The sequence below is a fragment of the Schistocerca americana genome, chromosome 5 (assembly GCF_021461395.2).
Source record: "Schistocerca americana isolate TAMUIC-IGC-003095 chromosome 5, iqSchAmer2.1, whole genome shotgun sequence".
Lineage (NCBI taxonomy): Eukaryota > Metazoa > Arthropoda > Insecta > Orthoptera > Acrididae > Schistocerca > Schistocerca americana.
Window position 1 is genome coordinate 659,846,868 of NC_060123.1, and position 18,936 is coordinate 659,865,803.

At 43.6% G+C, this 18,936-nt stretch overlaps 1 protein-coding gene across 1 annotated transcript in view; it reads right to left on the reverse strand.

Moving 5' to 3' along the window:
* LOC124616619 (sodium channel protein 60E-like) overlaps positions 1 to 18,936 on the reverse strand; it is a 287,365-nt gene that overhangs the window by 203,243 nt on the left and 65,186 nt on the right. Inside the window, exons 6-8 of the mRNA XM_047144943.1 lie at positions 18,472 to 18,606; positions 6,136 to 6,342; positions 5,892 to 6,057 (exon numbers count right to left, since the gene is read on the reverse strand). Coding sequence (XP_047000899.1) covers positions 5,892 to 6,057; positions 6,136 to 6,342; positions 18,472 to 18,606 — 508 coding nt within the window. The remainder of the gene's footprint in view (positions 1 to 5,891; positions 6,058 to 6,135; positions 6,343 to 18,471; positions 18,607 to 18,936) is intronic.

Sequence of the window (18,936 nt, forward strand, 5' to 3'; positions counted from 1 at the left end):
ATAGGAAGTGCAAGGAAGCTAAAGCGAAATTATAGGAGAAAAAATTTGAAAAATCGAAAAACAAATAGATGCCGGAAGCAAAGATTCATCATATAGAAAAGTCAAAACAAAGATCTCTGAAAGAAAAAAAAAAAAAGATTCAACATTAAGAGTGCAATGGGAATTCCATTGTTAAGCGCAGAGGAAAGACCGGTAGATGGAAAGAGTCTGTTCAAGGGCTTTACGAGAGGTAAGACTTGTTTGATTACGTGGTTAGAGTAGAAATGGGAGTTGATCTGGAAGACACAGGGGATCCGGTACCCTATTAGAGTCAGAGTTCAAAGAATTTTGGAAGACTTGCGATTAAATACATAACATTCGTTTGGAATTTTTAAAATCATTGGGGGAAGTGGCAACAAAACGGCCGTACAAGTTGGTGTGTAAAAATTTATGATACTGGAGAAATATCGTCAGATATTCGGAAAAACTGTATCCTCGCAATGCAGAAGATGGAACAACTATCGACAATCTGAAATGGTGCTAGATGTCGAGATTCTGAGGAAAATAGGAGTAAGCTATAGGGAAAGACATATATACAAGAATTAAGAGGCAACTATCAGATTAGGAGTCCAAGAACGAAGTGCTCGGGTTAATATTTGTGTACTGTTCAATCTATACATCGCAGAAGCAATAGCAGAAATAAAAGAAAATTTCAAGAGTGGAATTAAAATTCAGGGTGAGACGACATCAATGATAAGATTCTCTGATGACATTGCTGTTCTGAGTGAAAGTGAAGAAGAATTGCTGGACGTGCTGTATGGAATGAACAGTCTAAGGATTACAGAATATGGTCTGAGAATAACCTAAGAAAGACGAAAGTAATGACCAGTAATAGAAATGAAAATAGCGAAACACTTAATATCAAAATTGGGGACCACGACGTAGTTGAAATTAAGGGTTCTGCCACCTTGGAAGCAAAATAGCACATGACGGACGAAGCAAAATGGTTCAAATGGCTCTGAGCACTATGGGACTTAACTGCTGAGGTCATTAGTCCCCTAGAACTTAGAACTAGTTAAACCTAACTAACCTAAGGACATCACACACATCCATGCCCGAGGCAGGATTCGAACCTGCGACCGTAGCGGTCTCGCGGTTCCAGACTGCAGCGCCAGAACCGCGCGGCCACTTCGGCCGGCACGGACGAAGCAAGGGGGATATAAAAATCGTCACAGGTACAGCCAAAGTGGACAATTACTGGCCAATATCAAAAATGGATAATTACTGGCCAAGACAGGTCTGCTAGTATCAAAAATCGGCTTTAATCTGAGGGCGATATTTTTGAGAATGTATGGCAGTGAATCACGGACTCTGGGAAAGCTTTTGAGATGTTGTGCTGTGGAAGGATGTTAAAAATTACGTAGACTGATAGGACAGTGAACGAATGAGGTTCCCCGCAGAATCGGCGAAGGAAGAAATATATGGAAAACACTGACAAGGAAAAGGGAAAGATGACAGGACATGTCTTACGATATCAAAGAATAACTTCCGACAGCGATTGGAATACACCTAATAAATAATTGAGTACGTAGAACTCGAGTGCGTCTCTGAGATGAAGTGGTTAGCACAAGAGAAGAGTTAGTCGGTAAAAAAGGACTAATTGGGCTTGTTTCATCATCACCGGGTCATGCCGGTGATGCGGATGAACAGGAAAAACGAATACTTAATGTTTGGGTGCATCATTTGTAGTGTTCTGCTTGACACTGTCACGTCGTTTAAATACCGTGCCGTAACGTTGCAAAGCAATGTGAAATGGATCAAGCCTGTGAGGATTGTGGTAGGGTTTATTGGGAGAATTTTGGGAAACTGTGGTTCATCTGCAAAGGAGACCGCATATAGGACGCAAGTGTGACCTATTCTTGAGTTCTGCTCGAATGTTTGGAGTCCGCATCAGGTCGGATTAATGAAGGACATCGGGTAATTTAGAGGTGCGAAGATAGATCTGTTACCGGTAGGTTCGAACAACACGCTGGTATTACGGAGATGCTCCGGGAATTGAAATAGGAATCCCTCAAGGGAAGACGACGTTCTTTTCGAGGACGTCTATTGAGAAAATTTTGAGAACAGGCATCTGAAGCCGGCTGCGGAACAATTCTACTGCAGCCAGTATAAATTTCGCATAAGAACTACGAAGATAAAGATAGATTAGGGTTCATACGAACGCACATGGACATTCATTTTTCCCTCCGTCTGTTAGCGAGGGAACAGGAAACGAAATGATGAGTAGTGGTGCAGAGGATCCTCCATCAGCCATCATATGGTGGCTAGCGGAGTATGTAGAGGCTTATTCCAAAACTAAGGTCCGTTTGGTTATAAAAAAATAAGGTCACGAAAAAAGGTTTTTACTGACAGTATTATTTTACTACATATCTTCTTCACTTTCCCACATAATCGCCGTTCATATCTATATACTTTCTGTAACGCTACGCCAGCTTCTTTAACTCCTCCGCATAGAAGTCTGTCGCCTGGGAATTCAGCCAGTTGGTAATGCCAGTATTGAGGTCATCGTCGTTTTGAAATCGTTGTCCGTTCAGTCACTTTTTCAAACGCAAGGAAAGGAAATGGTCGCCTGGTGCAAGGTCGGGACTGTACAGAGGGTGGTCAAAAAGCTCCCAACGAAAATCTTGAATTTTTTCCTTGATTTTGGCAGCGGCATGAGGGCGTGCGTTGTCGTGACGGAGGACTATGCCAGACGACAGTTCCCATGCAGCATCGATTTTGAATCGCTCGTCTCATTTTGGTTAGCACACGTCAGCTCCAACTGATGACGCATAGTCCATGAAATCAATAAAAAAAAAAGTTCAAATGTGTGTGAAATCTTATGGGACTTAACTGCTAAGGTCATCACTCCCTAAGCTTACACACTACTTAATCTAAATTATCCTAAGGACAAACACACACACCCATGCCCGAGGGAGGACTCGAACCTCCGCCGGGACCAGCCGCAAAGTCCATGACTGCAGTGCCCTAGACCGCTCGGCTAATTCCGCGCGGCGAAATCAATCAAAAGGACGTCCTTTTTTGCTAGCCATCATTTTTCGATTCGGGAACGGAGACTGCTTAAATGTTTTTGGTTTGTGTGGTGTCACCGCCAGACACCACACTTGCTAGGTGGTAGCCTTTAAATTGCCCGCGGTCCGTTAGTATACGTCGGACCCGCGTGTCGCCACTATCAGTGATTGCAGACCGAGCGCCGCCACACGGCAGGTCTAGAGAGACTTCCTAGCACTCACCCCAGTTGTACAGCCGACTTTGCTAGCCATGGTTCACTGACAAATTACGCTCTGATTTGCCGAGACGATAGTTAGCATAGCCTTCAGCTACGTCATTTGCTACGACCTAGCAAGGCGCCATTACCAGTTACTATTGATACTGAATCATGTACAGTCAAGAGCGACGCTCATCATTAATGGATTAAAGTTAAGTATTCCACCAGCTACGTCCGTTTTTCTAGTCTAAATTCCTTGTCCTGTTCCAGACCTCACGCCAGCCTGCGTGAGCTAAAACGCGTGCGTTTCGGCTTCCTCTAGTACCGGTGTTGGCTCTCCTGCCAACCCACAACAGTTTGAATGGACTTTAATTGCGCCACTGCATTGGTTGTTGTCTCTAATCTGCATTGGTGTGCGATATCCACGTCTTGTCGCCCGTAACAATGTGGGAACACAAATCATCTCGATCTTATATAGCGCTCCAAGTACTGCGGTGCACTACGCATTCTTTGTTCTTTGTGGTGATCAGTGAGCAGTTTTGGAAACCACCTCGCACACAGTTTGTGATATCCAAGCTGTTCAGTGACAATCTCGTAAATTGAGGTTCGAGCAACATTTAGGATTCATTAGCCAGACCACTAATCGTCAATTGCTCATCATTTCGAAGTTTTTGGTTCACTTTATCAACGAAGTCGTCGGTCCAAATACTGAGCCAGATATTCCGCTGTTCGTCGTGAACATTCGTGCGGCTATTTTGAAATTCTCGAGTCCATTTTCGAACATGTTGGCACTCATTATTTCAGGCTCCTGCACTAGGAATAACTCACGATGGGTTTCGGCAGCTGCAGATCCTGTTGTCGGCAAAAATCTAATCATACCGCGCACTTCACAGCTGGCGGGATCTACAACTGTCTCGGCCATTGCGACCCGCTCTCACCAATTGGCGAACAGCTACTGAATGAAACCAGCACTGCAGTAGTTTCCTCAAGAGTTGGTAAACGGTGCTGTATGCGTGAAACTTCATTCAGGCCTATCGTCAGTTTAACATTGGCCACCGACCGTAGTTCTGTAACAAGCCTCGTATGCAGATGTAGATATGCAAGCAGCGAGGCTGCAGCATAAACTCATCAAAATAATCGAATGCGACTTTATTTGACAGGGCGTACTTACACCACTGGCCATTAAAATTACTGCACCAAGAAGAAATGCAGATGATAAACGGGTATTCATTGGACAAATATATTATACTAGAACTGACATGTGATTACATTTTCAGGCAATTTGGGTGCATAGATCCTAAGAAATCAGTACCCAGAACAACCGCCTCTGGCCGTAATAACGGCCTTGATACGCCTGGACATTGAGTCAAACAGAGCGTGGATGGCGTGTACAGGTACAGCTGCCCATGCAGCTTCAACACGATACCACAGTTCATCAAGAGTAGTGACTGGCGTATTGTGACGAACCAGTTGCTCGGCCACCATTGACCAGACGTTTTCAATTGGTGAGAGATCTGGAGAATGTGCTGGCCAGGGCAGCAGTCGAACATTTTCTGTATCCAGAAAGGCCCGTACAGGACATGCAACATGCGGTAGTGCATTATCGTGCTGAAAAGTAGGGTTTCGCAGGGATCGAATGAAGGGTAGAGCCACGGGTCGTAACACATCTGAAATGTAACGTCCAGTGTTCAAAGTGCCATCAATGCGAACAAGAGGTGATCGAGATGTGTAACCAATGGCATCCCATACCATCACGCCGGGTGATACGCCAGTATGCCGATGACGAATGCACGCTTCCAATGTGCGTTCACCGCGATGTCGCCAAACACGGATGCGACCATCATGATGCTGCAAACAGAACCTGGATTCATCCGAAAAAGTGACATTTTGCCATTCGTGTATCCTGGTTCGTCGTTGAGTACACCATCGCAGGCGCTCCTGTTTATGACGCAGCGTCAAGGGTAACCGCAGCCATGGTCTCCAAGCTGATAGTCCATGCTGCTGCAAACGTCGTCGAACTGTTCGTGCAGATGGTTGTTGTCTTGCATACGTCCTCATCTGCTGAGTCAGGGATCGAGACGTGGCTGCACGATCCGTTACAGCCATGCGGATAAGACGGCTGTCATCTCGACTAGTAGTGACACGAGGCCGTTGGAATCCAGCACGGCGTTCCGTATTACCCTCCTGAACCCACCGATTCCATATTATGCTAACAGTCATTGGATCTCGACCAACGCGAGCAGCAATGTCGCGATGCGATAAACCGCAATCGCGATAGGCTACAATCTGACCTTTATCTAAGTCGGAAACGTGATGGTACGCATTTCTCCTCCTTACACGAGGCATCACAACAACGTTTCACCAGGCAACGCCGGTCAACTGCTGTTTGTGTATGAGAAATCGTATGGAAACATTCCTCATGTCAGCACATTGTAGGTGTCGCCACCGGCGCCAACCTTGTGTGAATGCTCTGAAAAGTTAATCATTTGCATTTCACAGCATCTTCTTCCTGTCGGTTAAATTTCGCGTCTGTAGCACGTCATCTTCGTGGTGTAGCAATGAGATAACAACAGACATAGCGTTTTACATTTAACGATGACCAGAGTAGCCAGAGCGTCAGGAGTGAATGAGAGGAGGTACGTACCGAGGGTGTTTCCGGAGCGCGGGGTGTCGGCGGGACGGACGGGCTCCGGGCTGGTGACGGGCGGGCTCAGGTGAGGGGCGGCCGCCTCCTTCTGTGGGCCGGCGGGGGGCGGCGGGCGCTGGTCGCGGCGCGGGCTGGGGGTGGCCGACCTGCTGCGGCCGCGCGCCTGCCCCCCGCTGCCCCCGCCGCCCCCGCCGTTGGACGCGCCCCCGCCGTTGCCGTCGCCGCCGCCCCCGTCCGTGCTGCTGTCGCCGCCCCCGCCGCCGCCCCCGGACCTCGTCCCCCGTTTCCTCCGGCGCGTCTTCTTGCGGCCGTACGACGCCAGCAGTACGCCCTTGCGGGAGTCGATGCGCTTCGTCTTGTGCTTCTCCAGTTGCTTCACGTTGATTTTGGTTGGGTCGAAGCTGAACGTCGAGTCGTCCCTGTGATCCGTCAAGTCTTTTCGCCTCTCCTAGACAAGCGCGAAAATTCGCTAAATTAGTTTCTGTCAGTTGCACACGTACCCACGATAGCAACGACCTCCTCGTGAAATTTCAATGTCCAGTATATATACTAAGATGGTATCTATTCTTTCGGACATGCCCGAAAGAATAGATACCATCGGTGACCATACAGCTCGTTAGAATGAAATTACAATGAAATGAACACGCTTAGCTGCTTACAGGCGTTGACATACGTCAACGGGGACAGATGAGAATGTGTGCCCCGGCCGGAACTCGACCCCGGGATCTCCTACTTACATGGCAGACGCTCTATCCATCTTTTTTAAATCTTATTTTGTTCGGTTTAGTTCGTTGCATCTGCTCGGGGCGGACGTCGCAAGACACCCGTTTCAGTTCGTCATTTATCCATTAACTCAGTTTTTTTATTACAGAGGGCTGCTAACCCTCTGACCGAACACGCTGAGCTACCGTGCCGGCTCCCATTTAAGCCACCGAGGACACAGAGGATAGTGCGAGTGCAGGGATTTATCTCTGGCACGCCTCCTGCGAAACCCACATTCTCATCGTATTGTCCCGCACTACATTCGTAGTACCCCCGCCCATTATACTCATTACTCGCGGCGCGTTGCCGATTCCCGTAAGAGTTCGGGCACTGTTTGTGCATTCGCACAGAAGAAGATGGTCAAGTGGCAGGTGAGCCTTAACTGTATATATATACTAAGATGGTATCTGTTATTTCGGACATGTCCGATCTCGGGTTCCAGTCCTTGCCGGGGCACACATTTTCATCTGTCCCCGTTGACGTATGTCAACGCCTGTAGGCAGCTAAGGGTGTTCATTTCATTGTAATTTCATTCTAACGAGCTGCATGGTCACCGATGGTATCTGTTCTTTCGGACATGTTCGAATCGGCAACGCGCCGCGAGTAATGAGTATAATGGGCGGGGGCACTACGAATGCAGTGCGGGACAATACGATGAGAATGCGGGTTTCGCGGGAAGCGCGCCAGAGATAAAGCCCTGCAGTCGCGCTATCCTCTGTGTCCTCGGTGGCTCAGATGGGAGCCGGCACGGTAGCTCAGCGTGTTCGGTCAGAGGGTTAACAGCCCTCTGTAATAAAAAAAAAACTGAGTTAATGGATTAACGACGAACTGAAACGCGTGCCTTGTGACGTCCACCCCGAGCAGATACAACCACCAAAAAAAAAAAAAGAAGATGGATAGAGCGTCTGCCATGTAAGCAGGAGATCCCGGGTTCGAGTCCCGGCCGGGGCACACATTTTCATCTGTCCCCGTTGACGTATGTCAACGCCTGTAAGCAGCTAAGGGTGTTCATTTCATTGTAATTTCGATCTCCAGCTTTCTCCTCAGAGTCTAAAATATTTTTTTGTTGTCCACCTACCGACGGAGAAACGACCATCGTAACAAATTAAGAGAAATGAGAGCTCACAATGAAAGATGTAAGAGTTCGTTTTTCCGCGCGCTGTTCGAGAGTGGAAAGGTAGAGAAGTAGTTTGAAGACGATTCGATGAGCCCTCTGCCAAGAGCTTAATTGTAAATTCCGGAATATTCATGTAGCTGTAGATGTAGATGCAGATGTGAACAAGACCATCGCATTAGAACTGACGGGACTGGAAGGGTGTCTTGCCCCGAACACTGGAAGGGTGTCTCGCCCAGAACACAATCTACTGTGAGTCAAATGGTCCAGCGAGATGTTTGGTTTTGAAGCCTCTGGATTGTCAGTGCCTTCTGCTGAAATTTGGGGTTAAAAAAACATGAAACGCAATAAGACGTTCGTACATTGCACAGATGACTTCCATTTTTGTTGCTGGAAGGCAGCACTGGACGATGAACTGAAAACGACTGGCTGTTCACTATCGATAGGGCGGTAGGGAGATGGGACTACACAGGGAGAAGAGGAGAAGTAGGGCAGAAAATCGTTGGTTGGAACTTGAAAGGAATGTATGTGAGCAGCCGGGAGTGTGATTTAATGTGTTTTGTATCGCTATTTGGTTTCACGTGTGGTTTTTCAAGTAAATAAATTGGAAATAAATTTTAGTGTTGAACATTAAATATTGTCATCGCATTTACAGATGTTAAATACTAAAAAATTACATACATGAAAAGAATTGTTGATAATGACTATCAACCAGCCTTTCCCTTTTTATGTAACTAATGAAATGCCGCTCCAGTTGCTAGTATGCACTTAAGGCTACGACCGACTTCGACCTACACATTCGTATCATTTCCAAGTGCATCTGTGAACTGTGGCGGTCTTTAACATAAATGAAATAAGTATCAGCAACTGGAGTGGCCTTTCATTAATTGAATACGCGTTTGCTGAACAGTAGCACTCACTGAACATACAGAGACTAATAATTTTCCTTTCTGTTGCGATAAATTACTATTAACATGAAATACAATGTTTATTGAAATAATAGTGAAAGTTCCTTATATTATTTAAATTTTTTCAGACACATATTTGTAATCAAATGAATCTACTTCACATTACTGATAATCTGAAGGTGAACAAAAACACCGATCTTGAAGTTCATGAATAGCAGCTTACTGTAAGTAAAGAATTTACTTAATATTTTCATACTCTCCCAAATGAATTAGTAATTAAATAAGATGGAAACATATAAGACATTAAGAAATTTTTGGATAGTTGGTGATGAGTGAAGGATGTATTTTCATATATTATAACGAATATTTTTTGGGGAGTTCTAAACACAATTTTGATTGGGTGGATTGGTTGGTTGGTTGGTTTTGGGGAAGGAGACCAGACAGCGTGGTCATCGGTCTCATCGGATTAGGGAAGGATTGGGAAGGAAGTCGGCCGTGCCCTTTCAGAGGAACCATCCCAGCATTTGCCTGAAGGGATTTAGGGAAATCACGGAAAACCTAAATCAGGATGGCCGGACGCGGGATTGAACCGTCGTCCTCCCGAATGCGAGTCCAGTGTCTAACCACTGCGCCACCCCGCTCGGTACTGATTGGGTGGAGTTTATATTGTTGTGTACCCTTATCAATTTATTATTAGAGTATGTGTTATTTTTGGAGTGGCGTAAGTTGATTTTCAGGTTGGTGTAACACAAAAATCAATTGAATTCTTTTACTGCCACCGACCAACTGTTACGAACTGATAGGTTATATACATAATGAGTGTTAGGTTATTGTATATAATGTTTTAATGGACTTTTGGTTTAATTATGCTACAGTACAGGCTGTTTATGGGAGAGGATCAGTGCGTTAGGAAGAGCAACTCTGATTTTTGTTTGTTTTATTTTTTACCTCGAAGGGAAGAGCGGGCAGTTCGAGATCCAACTCATTCTGGAGCTTAGTTCCTTTCCCCTAAACCAGACGAGCAGGTAGTGGGTAAGCGAGAATCCGAACTGGGAATATTTCGGAGAGCGTTTCCCGTTCCGGTATGTGTCTTTCAACCAAACGAAATATCCCAAAACAGTCGTCAGATTAGAAGGATTGCAGCGAGGGGCAGCTGCCTGTCCCCTAGAAAGTAATCTTCACAGACCAGACTCGCTTTCCATCCTGCCAAATGTGCAGTCGTATCAGACATGAATAAATTTGAAGAGTGTCATATCATATAATGAATTATGACTAGTAACAAGTCCACCTATAACCTAAATGTCGTTCATGGTGGGCTATGATTTGGTAGCTGCGACTGTTTACAATATAAAACACAAATTAAAACACCTATCTGTGTCGGTCACTTTCACGACGTGTTTAGTGCTCAGACGCCCATCTTTTTCTGAAACGAAATTCTCAGGTAATCCACTTGTCCACATGTACATGAGAATTTAAGCTTTCGAAACGAAGACACACAGACAATTGTTTGATTTGTATATTATAAGTGTACCCATTGCATTTTGCTGTGAAATCTCACAACTGTTTCGTTATTTACCGCGAAATTAACACATGTTGTTCGTTCACCCCTCTCCAGCTCAAATACTGGCTACACACTCCGGAAATATTTTTAGTTTATGCCTGGGACAACACGTTCCGGACGAAAATATGACAACCTAGTGCATGTTTGATTACCTGTTGCCGCGCGGGATTAGCCGAGCGGTCTAGGCCGCTGCAGTCATGGACTGTGCGGCTGGTCCCGGCGGAGGTTCGAGTTCTCCCTCGGGCATGGGTGTGTGTGTTTGTCCTTAGGATAATTTAGGTTAAGTAGTGTGTAAGCTTAGGGACTGATAACCTTAGCCGTTAAGTCCCTTAAGATTTCACACGCATTTTTGATTACCTGTTCATGTGTGTAAGACAGTAACGCCGATGACTTGTTCGACATGACCAGTGTACCTAGCTGCAATTCCCTCTAGCAAAGCGTATAATTACGGGTGTCTTTTGCTATCAAGAAAGCAGGAACGGCAGTGATGGCTTCTTCCGTTTGGGAATCGCTGGTGGAATACACAAACCCCACGATGAGCTCGTGTTAAAATGCGGCGAATATTAAACTAAGAAAACACTGTACAGGGCGGCACACTGAAACAACACAATCGCCACTGCAGTTTTTCGGTACACGGTGTTTTTTTTTTTTGATCAGTGGCAATTGTTTTTGTCACTGGCAGCACGAACTTACAGTCTTCTTATTGTGGAAAACACGGTTACCAGAATACACGGTAGGATCACAGGGTGTTTTTCCTCAGTAGCATGCTGCGACGTAGACGTCACAGCCAAGCCAGCTACCACTTGTTAGCCAGCCATTGCCGTAACCTATCATGTTGTAGTTGTGTTTTTCAGAATGTACAAAGTTGGTTATTTGAATGTCAATTGTTACCGGTGACTGACGATAAGTGCTGTATTGCTGAATTGCGCTAGAGTTGTCAGTGTACTGTGGATTTCTGAGAGTATATTTTCAATTCTTTTCAGCGAAAAATGAAGGTTTGCTGTGCGATCCTGAGTTTTACTATCAAATGCAGACATCGAAAAAATTTATGGATAAAAACGTGTAAGCATGACGATTCGTTTCCGACTGCTAACGCTTGTGCGTGGCCGATAGATTTTGCTGATTTGGATCACAAAAGGGATTTGAAAGTGAATTGTTGAAACTTCCTCCGAAACATAGGTTGAAGTCTGATTCTATTCCAACTCTGTATCTCCCATCCTCCAAAGTACACTTAGGTGGTGGTTATGAGCCTGAAAACGAGATAAAAGTTCGAACACAAAAACGAAGCCCCAGTAAAGCAGTAGAAGAAACTTTTCGAGTGTATACATACACATCAAAAAAAGTTTTACATCACCTCGGTTCCGAGAGTTCCGGAACCTGACCAGAAAATTGGGACAGAGATCAACATAAACATCATTTCCGCCCTCTTTATTGCTCACGAAAACCACACATTGCATATTGTACCACCATACAGCGAGACCTTCAGAGGAGGTGGTCCAGATTGCTGTACACACCGGTACCTCTAATACCCAGTAGCACGACCTCTTGCACTGATGCACGCCTGTATTCGTCATGGCATACTATCCTCAAGTTCATCAAGCCACTGTTGGTTCAGATTGTCCCACTCCTCGACGGCGATTCCGCGTGGGTCACGTCGCCCATAAACAGCCCTTTTCAATCTATCCCAGGCATGTTCGATAGGGTTCATGTCTGGAGAACATGCTGGCCACTCTAGTCGAGCGATGCCATTATCCTGAAGGAAGTCATTCACAAGATGTGCACGATGGGGGCGCGAATTGTCGTCCATGAAGACGAATGCCTCGCCAATATGGTTGCACTATAGGTCGGAGGATGGCATTCACGTATCGTACAGCCGTTACGGTGCCTTCCATTACCACTAGCAGCGTACGTCGGCCCCACATAACGCAACCCCAAAACAGCAGGGAACCTCCAACTTGCTGCATTCGCTGGACAGTGTGTCTAAGGCGTTCAGACTGACCGGGTGGCCTCCAAACACGTCTCCGACGATTGTCTGGTTGAAAGCATATGTGACACTCATCGATGAAGAGAACGTGATGTGATGACAATCATGAGCGGTCCATTCGGCATGTTGTTGGGCCCATCTGTTCCGCGCTGGTGTCGTGGTTGCAAACATGGACCTCGCCATGGACGTCGGGAGTGAGGTTACGCTTCATGCAGCCTATTGCGCACAGTCTGAGTCGTAACACGACGTCCTGTGGTTGCACGAAAAGCATTATTCAGCATGGTGGCGTTGCTGTCAGGGTTCCTCCGAGCCATAATCCGTATGTAGCGGTCATCCACTGCAATAGTAGCCCTTGGGCGGCCTGAGCGAGGCATGTCATCGACAGTTCCTGTCTCTCTGTATCTCTTTCATGTCCGAACAACATCACTGTGGTTCACTCCGAGATGCCTGGACACTTCCCTTATTGAGAGCCCTTCCTGGCACAAAGTAACAATGCAGACGCGATCGAATCACGGTATTGACCGTCTAGGCATGGTTGAATGACTGGAACTGATCGGCTGTCGGACCCCCTCCTTCTAATACGTACTACTCATTCATGGTTGTTTACATCTTTGGGCGGGGTTAGTGACATTTCTGAACAGTCAAAGGGGCTGTGTCTGTGATACAATATCCACAGACAAAGTCTATCTTCAGGAGTTCTGGGAACCGGGGTGCTGCAAAACTTTTTTTGATGTGTGTATTATCAACTAACGAAGAAACTACTGGTAGAGAGACAAATGTTCAAATGTATGTGAATTTCTGAGGGATCAAACTGCTTAGGTCATCGGTCCCTAGACTTACACACTAACTTATGCTAAGAACTACACACACACCCATGCCCGAGAGAGGACTCCGGCGGGAGGGGCCAAGCAGTCCGTGACATGACGTTTCAAACAGCGCGGCCACTCCACGCGGCTGGCGAGACATTAATTATGAAAACAAATGATGCCTTAAACGTGACAATGTGTGTTGGTGGTAGCAATTAGAACTTATGGAAAAAAAATAAAAGAACTTAATAAAAACACTACAGACTTACGAGAAATAGCAGAAAGGATAGTGTACTAATTGGTCATCTGAAGAGACTGCAAAGGCTGCCTTTTCATTATTCACCCCCTATGTTTATGTCTTTAAATAAAGGCAAATGTATTTGTTTATTTAACTGATAAATAAGCTAACTGCGATAATACATTACATGAAAAACCCCGATTGTATCCACAATTGTATATGAGTTTAACATTTACGTGCGATGTGTTTATCAGGTTCTGTACCGCGCGGTATGGCGAGGCGGTCAGTGGTGACTTCACCACTTACAGAAATGTACCCATGATATCTACCGAGTTTTCTAGTAACTGTGGTGGACAGGATGTGTGTACACACTGAGTAGGTGTGAAAGATAAAAAAAGAAAAGAACAAGAAAAAACCTCATTTTTACAGCAGGGCTCCATTATCTTTTTGAGTCCTCTATCTTCTTGATATAAAACACATAAATACACACATGCACATACCCGTCAAATAAATAAAACGTTACAAGTGCAAGAATAAAAGAACTAGGGGGAGGGGTGATGGGACCCAAAAGTTACTGGCATTCATTTAGTTTTGACGGAAGGGCAGTAATGGTAGTTTTTGCAGTTACATATGTTTTCCGTGCAGGGTGTTAAATTCCTATTACAGGCTTGTCATGGTTGTTGAGGGGACTTATTGTTAGTAGATAAAATTTAGATAAGGACCCCATGTATAGAAATGGCCATTTGGATGTAGTACAAGTTTGAAGATCGGATACTCTTCTGCGTGACGTGTCCATGGAGCATCCCAACACTCCTAGTGGCGAACGTACCAGTTTATCACATTCGTCGTTGTAGTCGGACAAGAATGATATGTTATACATTATCAAAACAGGGATTGATGACAGCACCCTCTTCTCGTACCATGAATCAGACATTTGAAAGTGATTCGATCTTTTTATCTCGTATCAAAACGGTACATTTACGGACATGTGTTTCTATAGGGATATGGTTATCGCTGAAACTACCGATTTTCGGTTATATCGTTTTTTTTTTCACGTCAGTCTAACCTGACTGTTAAAACCGCTCCAAAAATCGGTTTCTGAAATTTTCGGTTTTTTATTCATGCTATTTTCTGTAAGAAACATAGAAATCGAACAAATATTGAAAAATTTTGACTCCCTCAGTTGGAAGATGCTTAGAATCAAAACCTTAAATTAAATAAGCAAATAAAATAAACGTTACCACGTCCATTTTTAGCTGTTTTCCTCAAAATGCGGTAAATAGTTGAATAGTACAAAAGATCGACAGTATTCTCCTATAGATTTTAGTTTTTTGAAACTATGCGCAAAACTCGCGTCGTAATCTATGATCATACCATTATTTGAGCATTATGAATTGTCAGTGCTAAACGGTGGAATCTAAGGTTGAAGAACTCTGTTTTTCTTTGTTTTTTTTGTTGTTGATTTATCCGTTTTCAATTAGAATAAGAACAACGAGCACATGCGAAGCTGAGATGGTTTTTCGAATAGATGATGGTTTGATCCTAGATCGAAGTCGATCGTCCCTAATAAAATATACTGTTACAGCTGTGTACGAAGTTCTTGAAGCTCATTAAAGTTGCACAAAACCACCTCCATGAAAAACTGTTGTTAAGTTTTTAATTTGTACTGTTACCCTAATTTCTTTCCTCTTATTATTTCATAGAAATGGCAGACAAATGTTTAATTTTTTGAAACAAATTAAGCATTGTACTTCATTGCTACGTCACTTTGTAAAACAGTTCCAGACTATAGTTGGTGCCATTCTGATATACAACGGATGGCTGACAACGGAAGTGATAAACAACAATATTGAACAAAAGCGGTAGGTCTTATACGCCACAGGTACAGGCGTGCCGTATAATAGGCCACGCCTCGTAGTAACAAGTACATTGTTGTCTCAGCAGCGTTGTACCAATTCTAATTCCATGCGCTTGCTGTTTGATTCTGACGGCATTATTATTAAAATAGCACTGAGCGCTTTACGCATTTTCTATTATAACTTAATATTTCAAAGCAATGCTGGTTGTACGAATAAAAATTACTCGTTTCTTGAAAACGGTTTATTCAAAAAATGAAAAAAATCGCACTGTTGCCACGACTAATACATACTTAGCTTTTTTTACCTGGTTATTAGCAAAAAGTAAAAAAAATCAGCTGCTATAACCGAGACCAAATAAATACTGAAAAATAATGGTTATTCAGAACTAAAATATCGGAAAGCGTTCTAACTGGTCGTTTTTTCCCATCCCTAGTTCTTTATCAGAACTTTATCTACTAAGTTCCCTCTACAGCCCTTAGAAGCCTGTGGTAGGGATTGTGAAACACCCTTTATACGGGTTTGAATTAGTTGACCTATCGTCTTCCAAATGGAAGTGTTAGTTGGTTTGGAGACCTTGTTTCCGTGGACCCTATCGACGTAACAGGCAATGTTGCTGTTCTGGACATGACAGTACAACGTGCTAACATCATGTTTTTATTAAAAATCACTGCAGGTGACAAGACAGTGGGTTAAAGGAATGAGCCAGTGACAATGCAGCAACAGAGACAGGGAATGGTAGCACGACGATCGAAGAACGCAAAGCAAATAACAAAAATAAAATAAATGTTGATGTTTTTCGATGAGGGGGAGACAAGAATAGAATATCTTGAATTTATACCTCAAGCTACTACAGATAAGCGACAATACTACGAGTATCTTGATGTGCTAAAACAAATGCATGAAGCACCGCAGAAAAAAATGGCCCGATTGCAGTGATCAAAGATTGGTGCACCGCCACATATCTCCCATTCCAACATCGTTGAGTGACATGCGTGTCTGGCCAGAATGAAAGTGACAATGGTTTTGATCACAGCCTACTCATCCTTTGTCTTTTTCCTGTTCCAAAGGAGGCTAAAAGACCTAAAAGAGAACCATTTTCAGCACGTAATAGAGGTCAAACAGTAATCGATGAATATATTACACGGTTTTCACAGAAACAAGCACTCTGAAGCACTTGACAATCGGTCATATGATGGAAAACTGTGAAATAGAGGATATAGGCACCTGCTATGAGAACCAGTCACCAACGTTCCTCCAGCCGTAGGACAGGAATTTTAGTTGCTTTTGATACCCTGCTTGAACAGGCTATACCAGTAGGAAAATTTCATATTCGGGGAAGTTATTTGAATCTCAGGAGGCTAACTAAAACAAAAACCTTTATACTGACTGTATCCGAACGGGGTCGAGAAAACTGAGGTGGTAGTTTAGGAACACATTTTGTGTTTCGGTATAACGGATCAGTGGTCATCTCGTCTCACACAGAATAATGTCAGTATGGACTATTTTGAAGAACAACCACCATACAACATACACTCTATTCCTGTGATTTCCAAGATGCAGTTATCAAAATAATTTCTCGCCTTCGTCACTGATGAACGTGGTTCAAAATGCCTATTAACATTAGTGTGAATACATGTAGTATGCTTAACTGACTCGTGGAAGTGGTGCACAACCGCTGAATTTGTTGTCCATTCTTCCTTGGCATTTTATAAAACCATCGACGTATGTCCGCCCACGCTTTTCGCTGGCTGTAGCATTATAAGGGAAAATTGATAGCAGGGCAGTAATTACCGACGAGCAACGCAACATGAAGAAAGACTACCATTAACATTATTTTTGTTAGCAAGTGGAGGAAGTAACGTTAGTAAATGTTCTGAATGTGAATAGCTGCTATATCTCAGATATTTCCGATGCATGCAGTGACATGTACAAAGAACTCAAATATTTTATCAGTCTACGTTAAGGAATACAATATAATGCCAACAGGGTATGATTAATGTAATGTAAAATATATGTATATCCTGTCACACAAGCTAAATGATATAACCTGCTATATACGAGGGGCGTTCAGAAAGTAAGCTCCGATCGGTCGCGAAATGGAAACGACTATGAAAATCCGATAAAGCTTTGCACAGATGTGTTGGGTAGTGTCTCTAGTATAACCCCAGTTAGCATCACGTCGCTCTTCTCATTTCTGAGCTCGCAGTGAGTGCGTAAAGATGTCTAGAAAATAGTGTCTGCCGCCAAGTACGAGGGCCTGGTGAGAAATTTCGCCTGAAGCTATGCAGCTAACATTACATAACTGTCGTGCTGTTTCTTCTTCAAGACAATTCTCAGCCGCATTCTGCAGGGGCAATGAAGATGCTCCTGCATCGTTTTCAAATGGAAATGTGAGATTACCCACAATACAGTCCGCAATTGTCTCCCCCTGAGTTTCATCTCTGGTCACATGAACCGCTGTCTTTGAAGACAACATTTTGACACAGACAACGAGGTGTAGGCCAGCGTGGAGAATCGGCGGAAAGCACTGGCGGCTGCCTCCTATGATGAGGCTATTGAAAAGTTGGTACAGCGCTATGACAAAAGTCTAAGTCAGAACGGCGACTACGTAGAGAAGTAGCTGAAAGGTGTAGCTAATTGTTACAAGTAAAACATTTCTGATGTTCACTGTGGTTTCAATTTGGCAATCAATCGGAGCTTACTTTCTGAACAGGCCTCGTAGTATGTTGCAGGGGATAAAATGTGATCAAAAGTTACCCAAATTACTGTCATACATTGCGATGTAATTACAACTACCTTGAACGTAAACCATGAGAATGATGAGGTCTTCGGTATACTTTTAATTTCGCATTGTTTAGAATGATAGATACATAATTGTTTACTACACAGACTTAGCAGTAGGACTGTTTAACTTTCTGAAATCGTTACAGAGACAAATCCAGAACAGCCTGTTATCCCTTCGGATATTTATTGAACAAAATGACGTATAGATTAATAATGTGGTGTGGAAATCACTGATAGTGAATGAGGTAAAGTTTATAACGCCTTGAATCCTATAACCAGAGTGTAGTCTCGAAAGTAGCATGTAGTTTTCGTACCAGATATAGTAGACCAGTTATTAACATATTCTTTATACTTCTGATACCATTTTACTGTAAGATAAATTAACTACATGCTAATAAGTATCAAGAATATTTACTCATTTTAATGCTACAACTACAGTCCCAACAATCTCATTAGTGAAGCATACATTAGTAACAATAATAAGTGCCAAGCCAACCCTAGAAAATTAATGTTATGAAAATAAAATATGCTCTAGTGGTGATGTGATAGACGATTTCTTACCTCCTGAGTGATTTCCGCTTCCTCTTCGTAACTTAACGCTACCACAGCCAACATTAGGTTGATCAAGTAAAAAGAACCGAAAAATACAACTACCGTAAAAAACACAACGCTGATTGGCCCACTGGACGCGAGTACCTGAAAAAGAAAACGTTTTATGTTAATCTTCTACCCAAAAAATGAAAATGAGTATTGTAAACAAGTGTTGGTTTACTGTGTGAGGGCCAGTCATAAAGTTTTAATTGTATTAATTATCACCTCGAAAAAATAAAATTACGTAGTTTTCTTTTCTTTTTTCCCTGGTACATGTCTGCCATCCTGGTTCACGCTGAAATTCCTAAACCGCAACACCGTAGCACGGTCCTGGAGGAGCCAAAATGGAAATAGCACATCCCACGGATAAAGCTGTGAAGGATCGTGCTGTTATTTGTTTTTGGTAAAATCGGAAATGTTGGAGCTGTGTGAGGA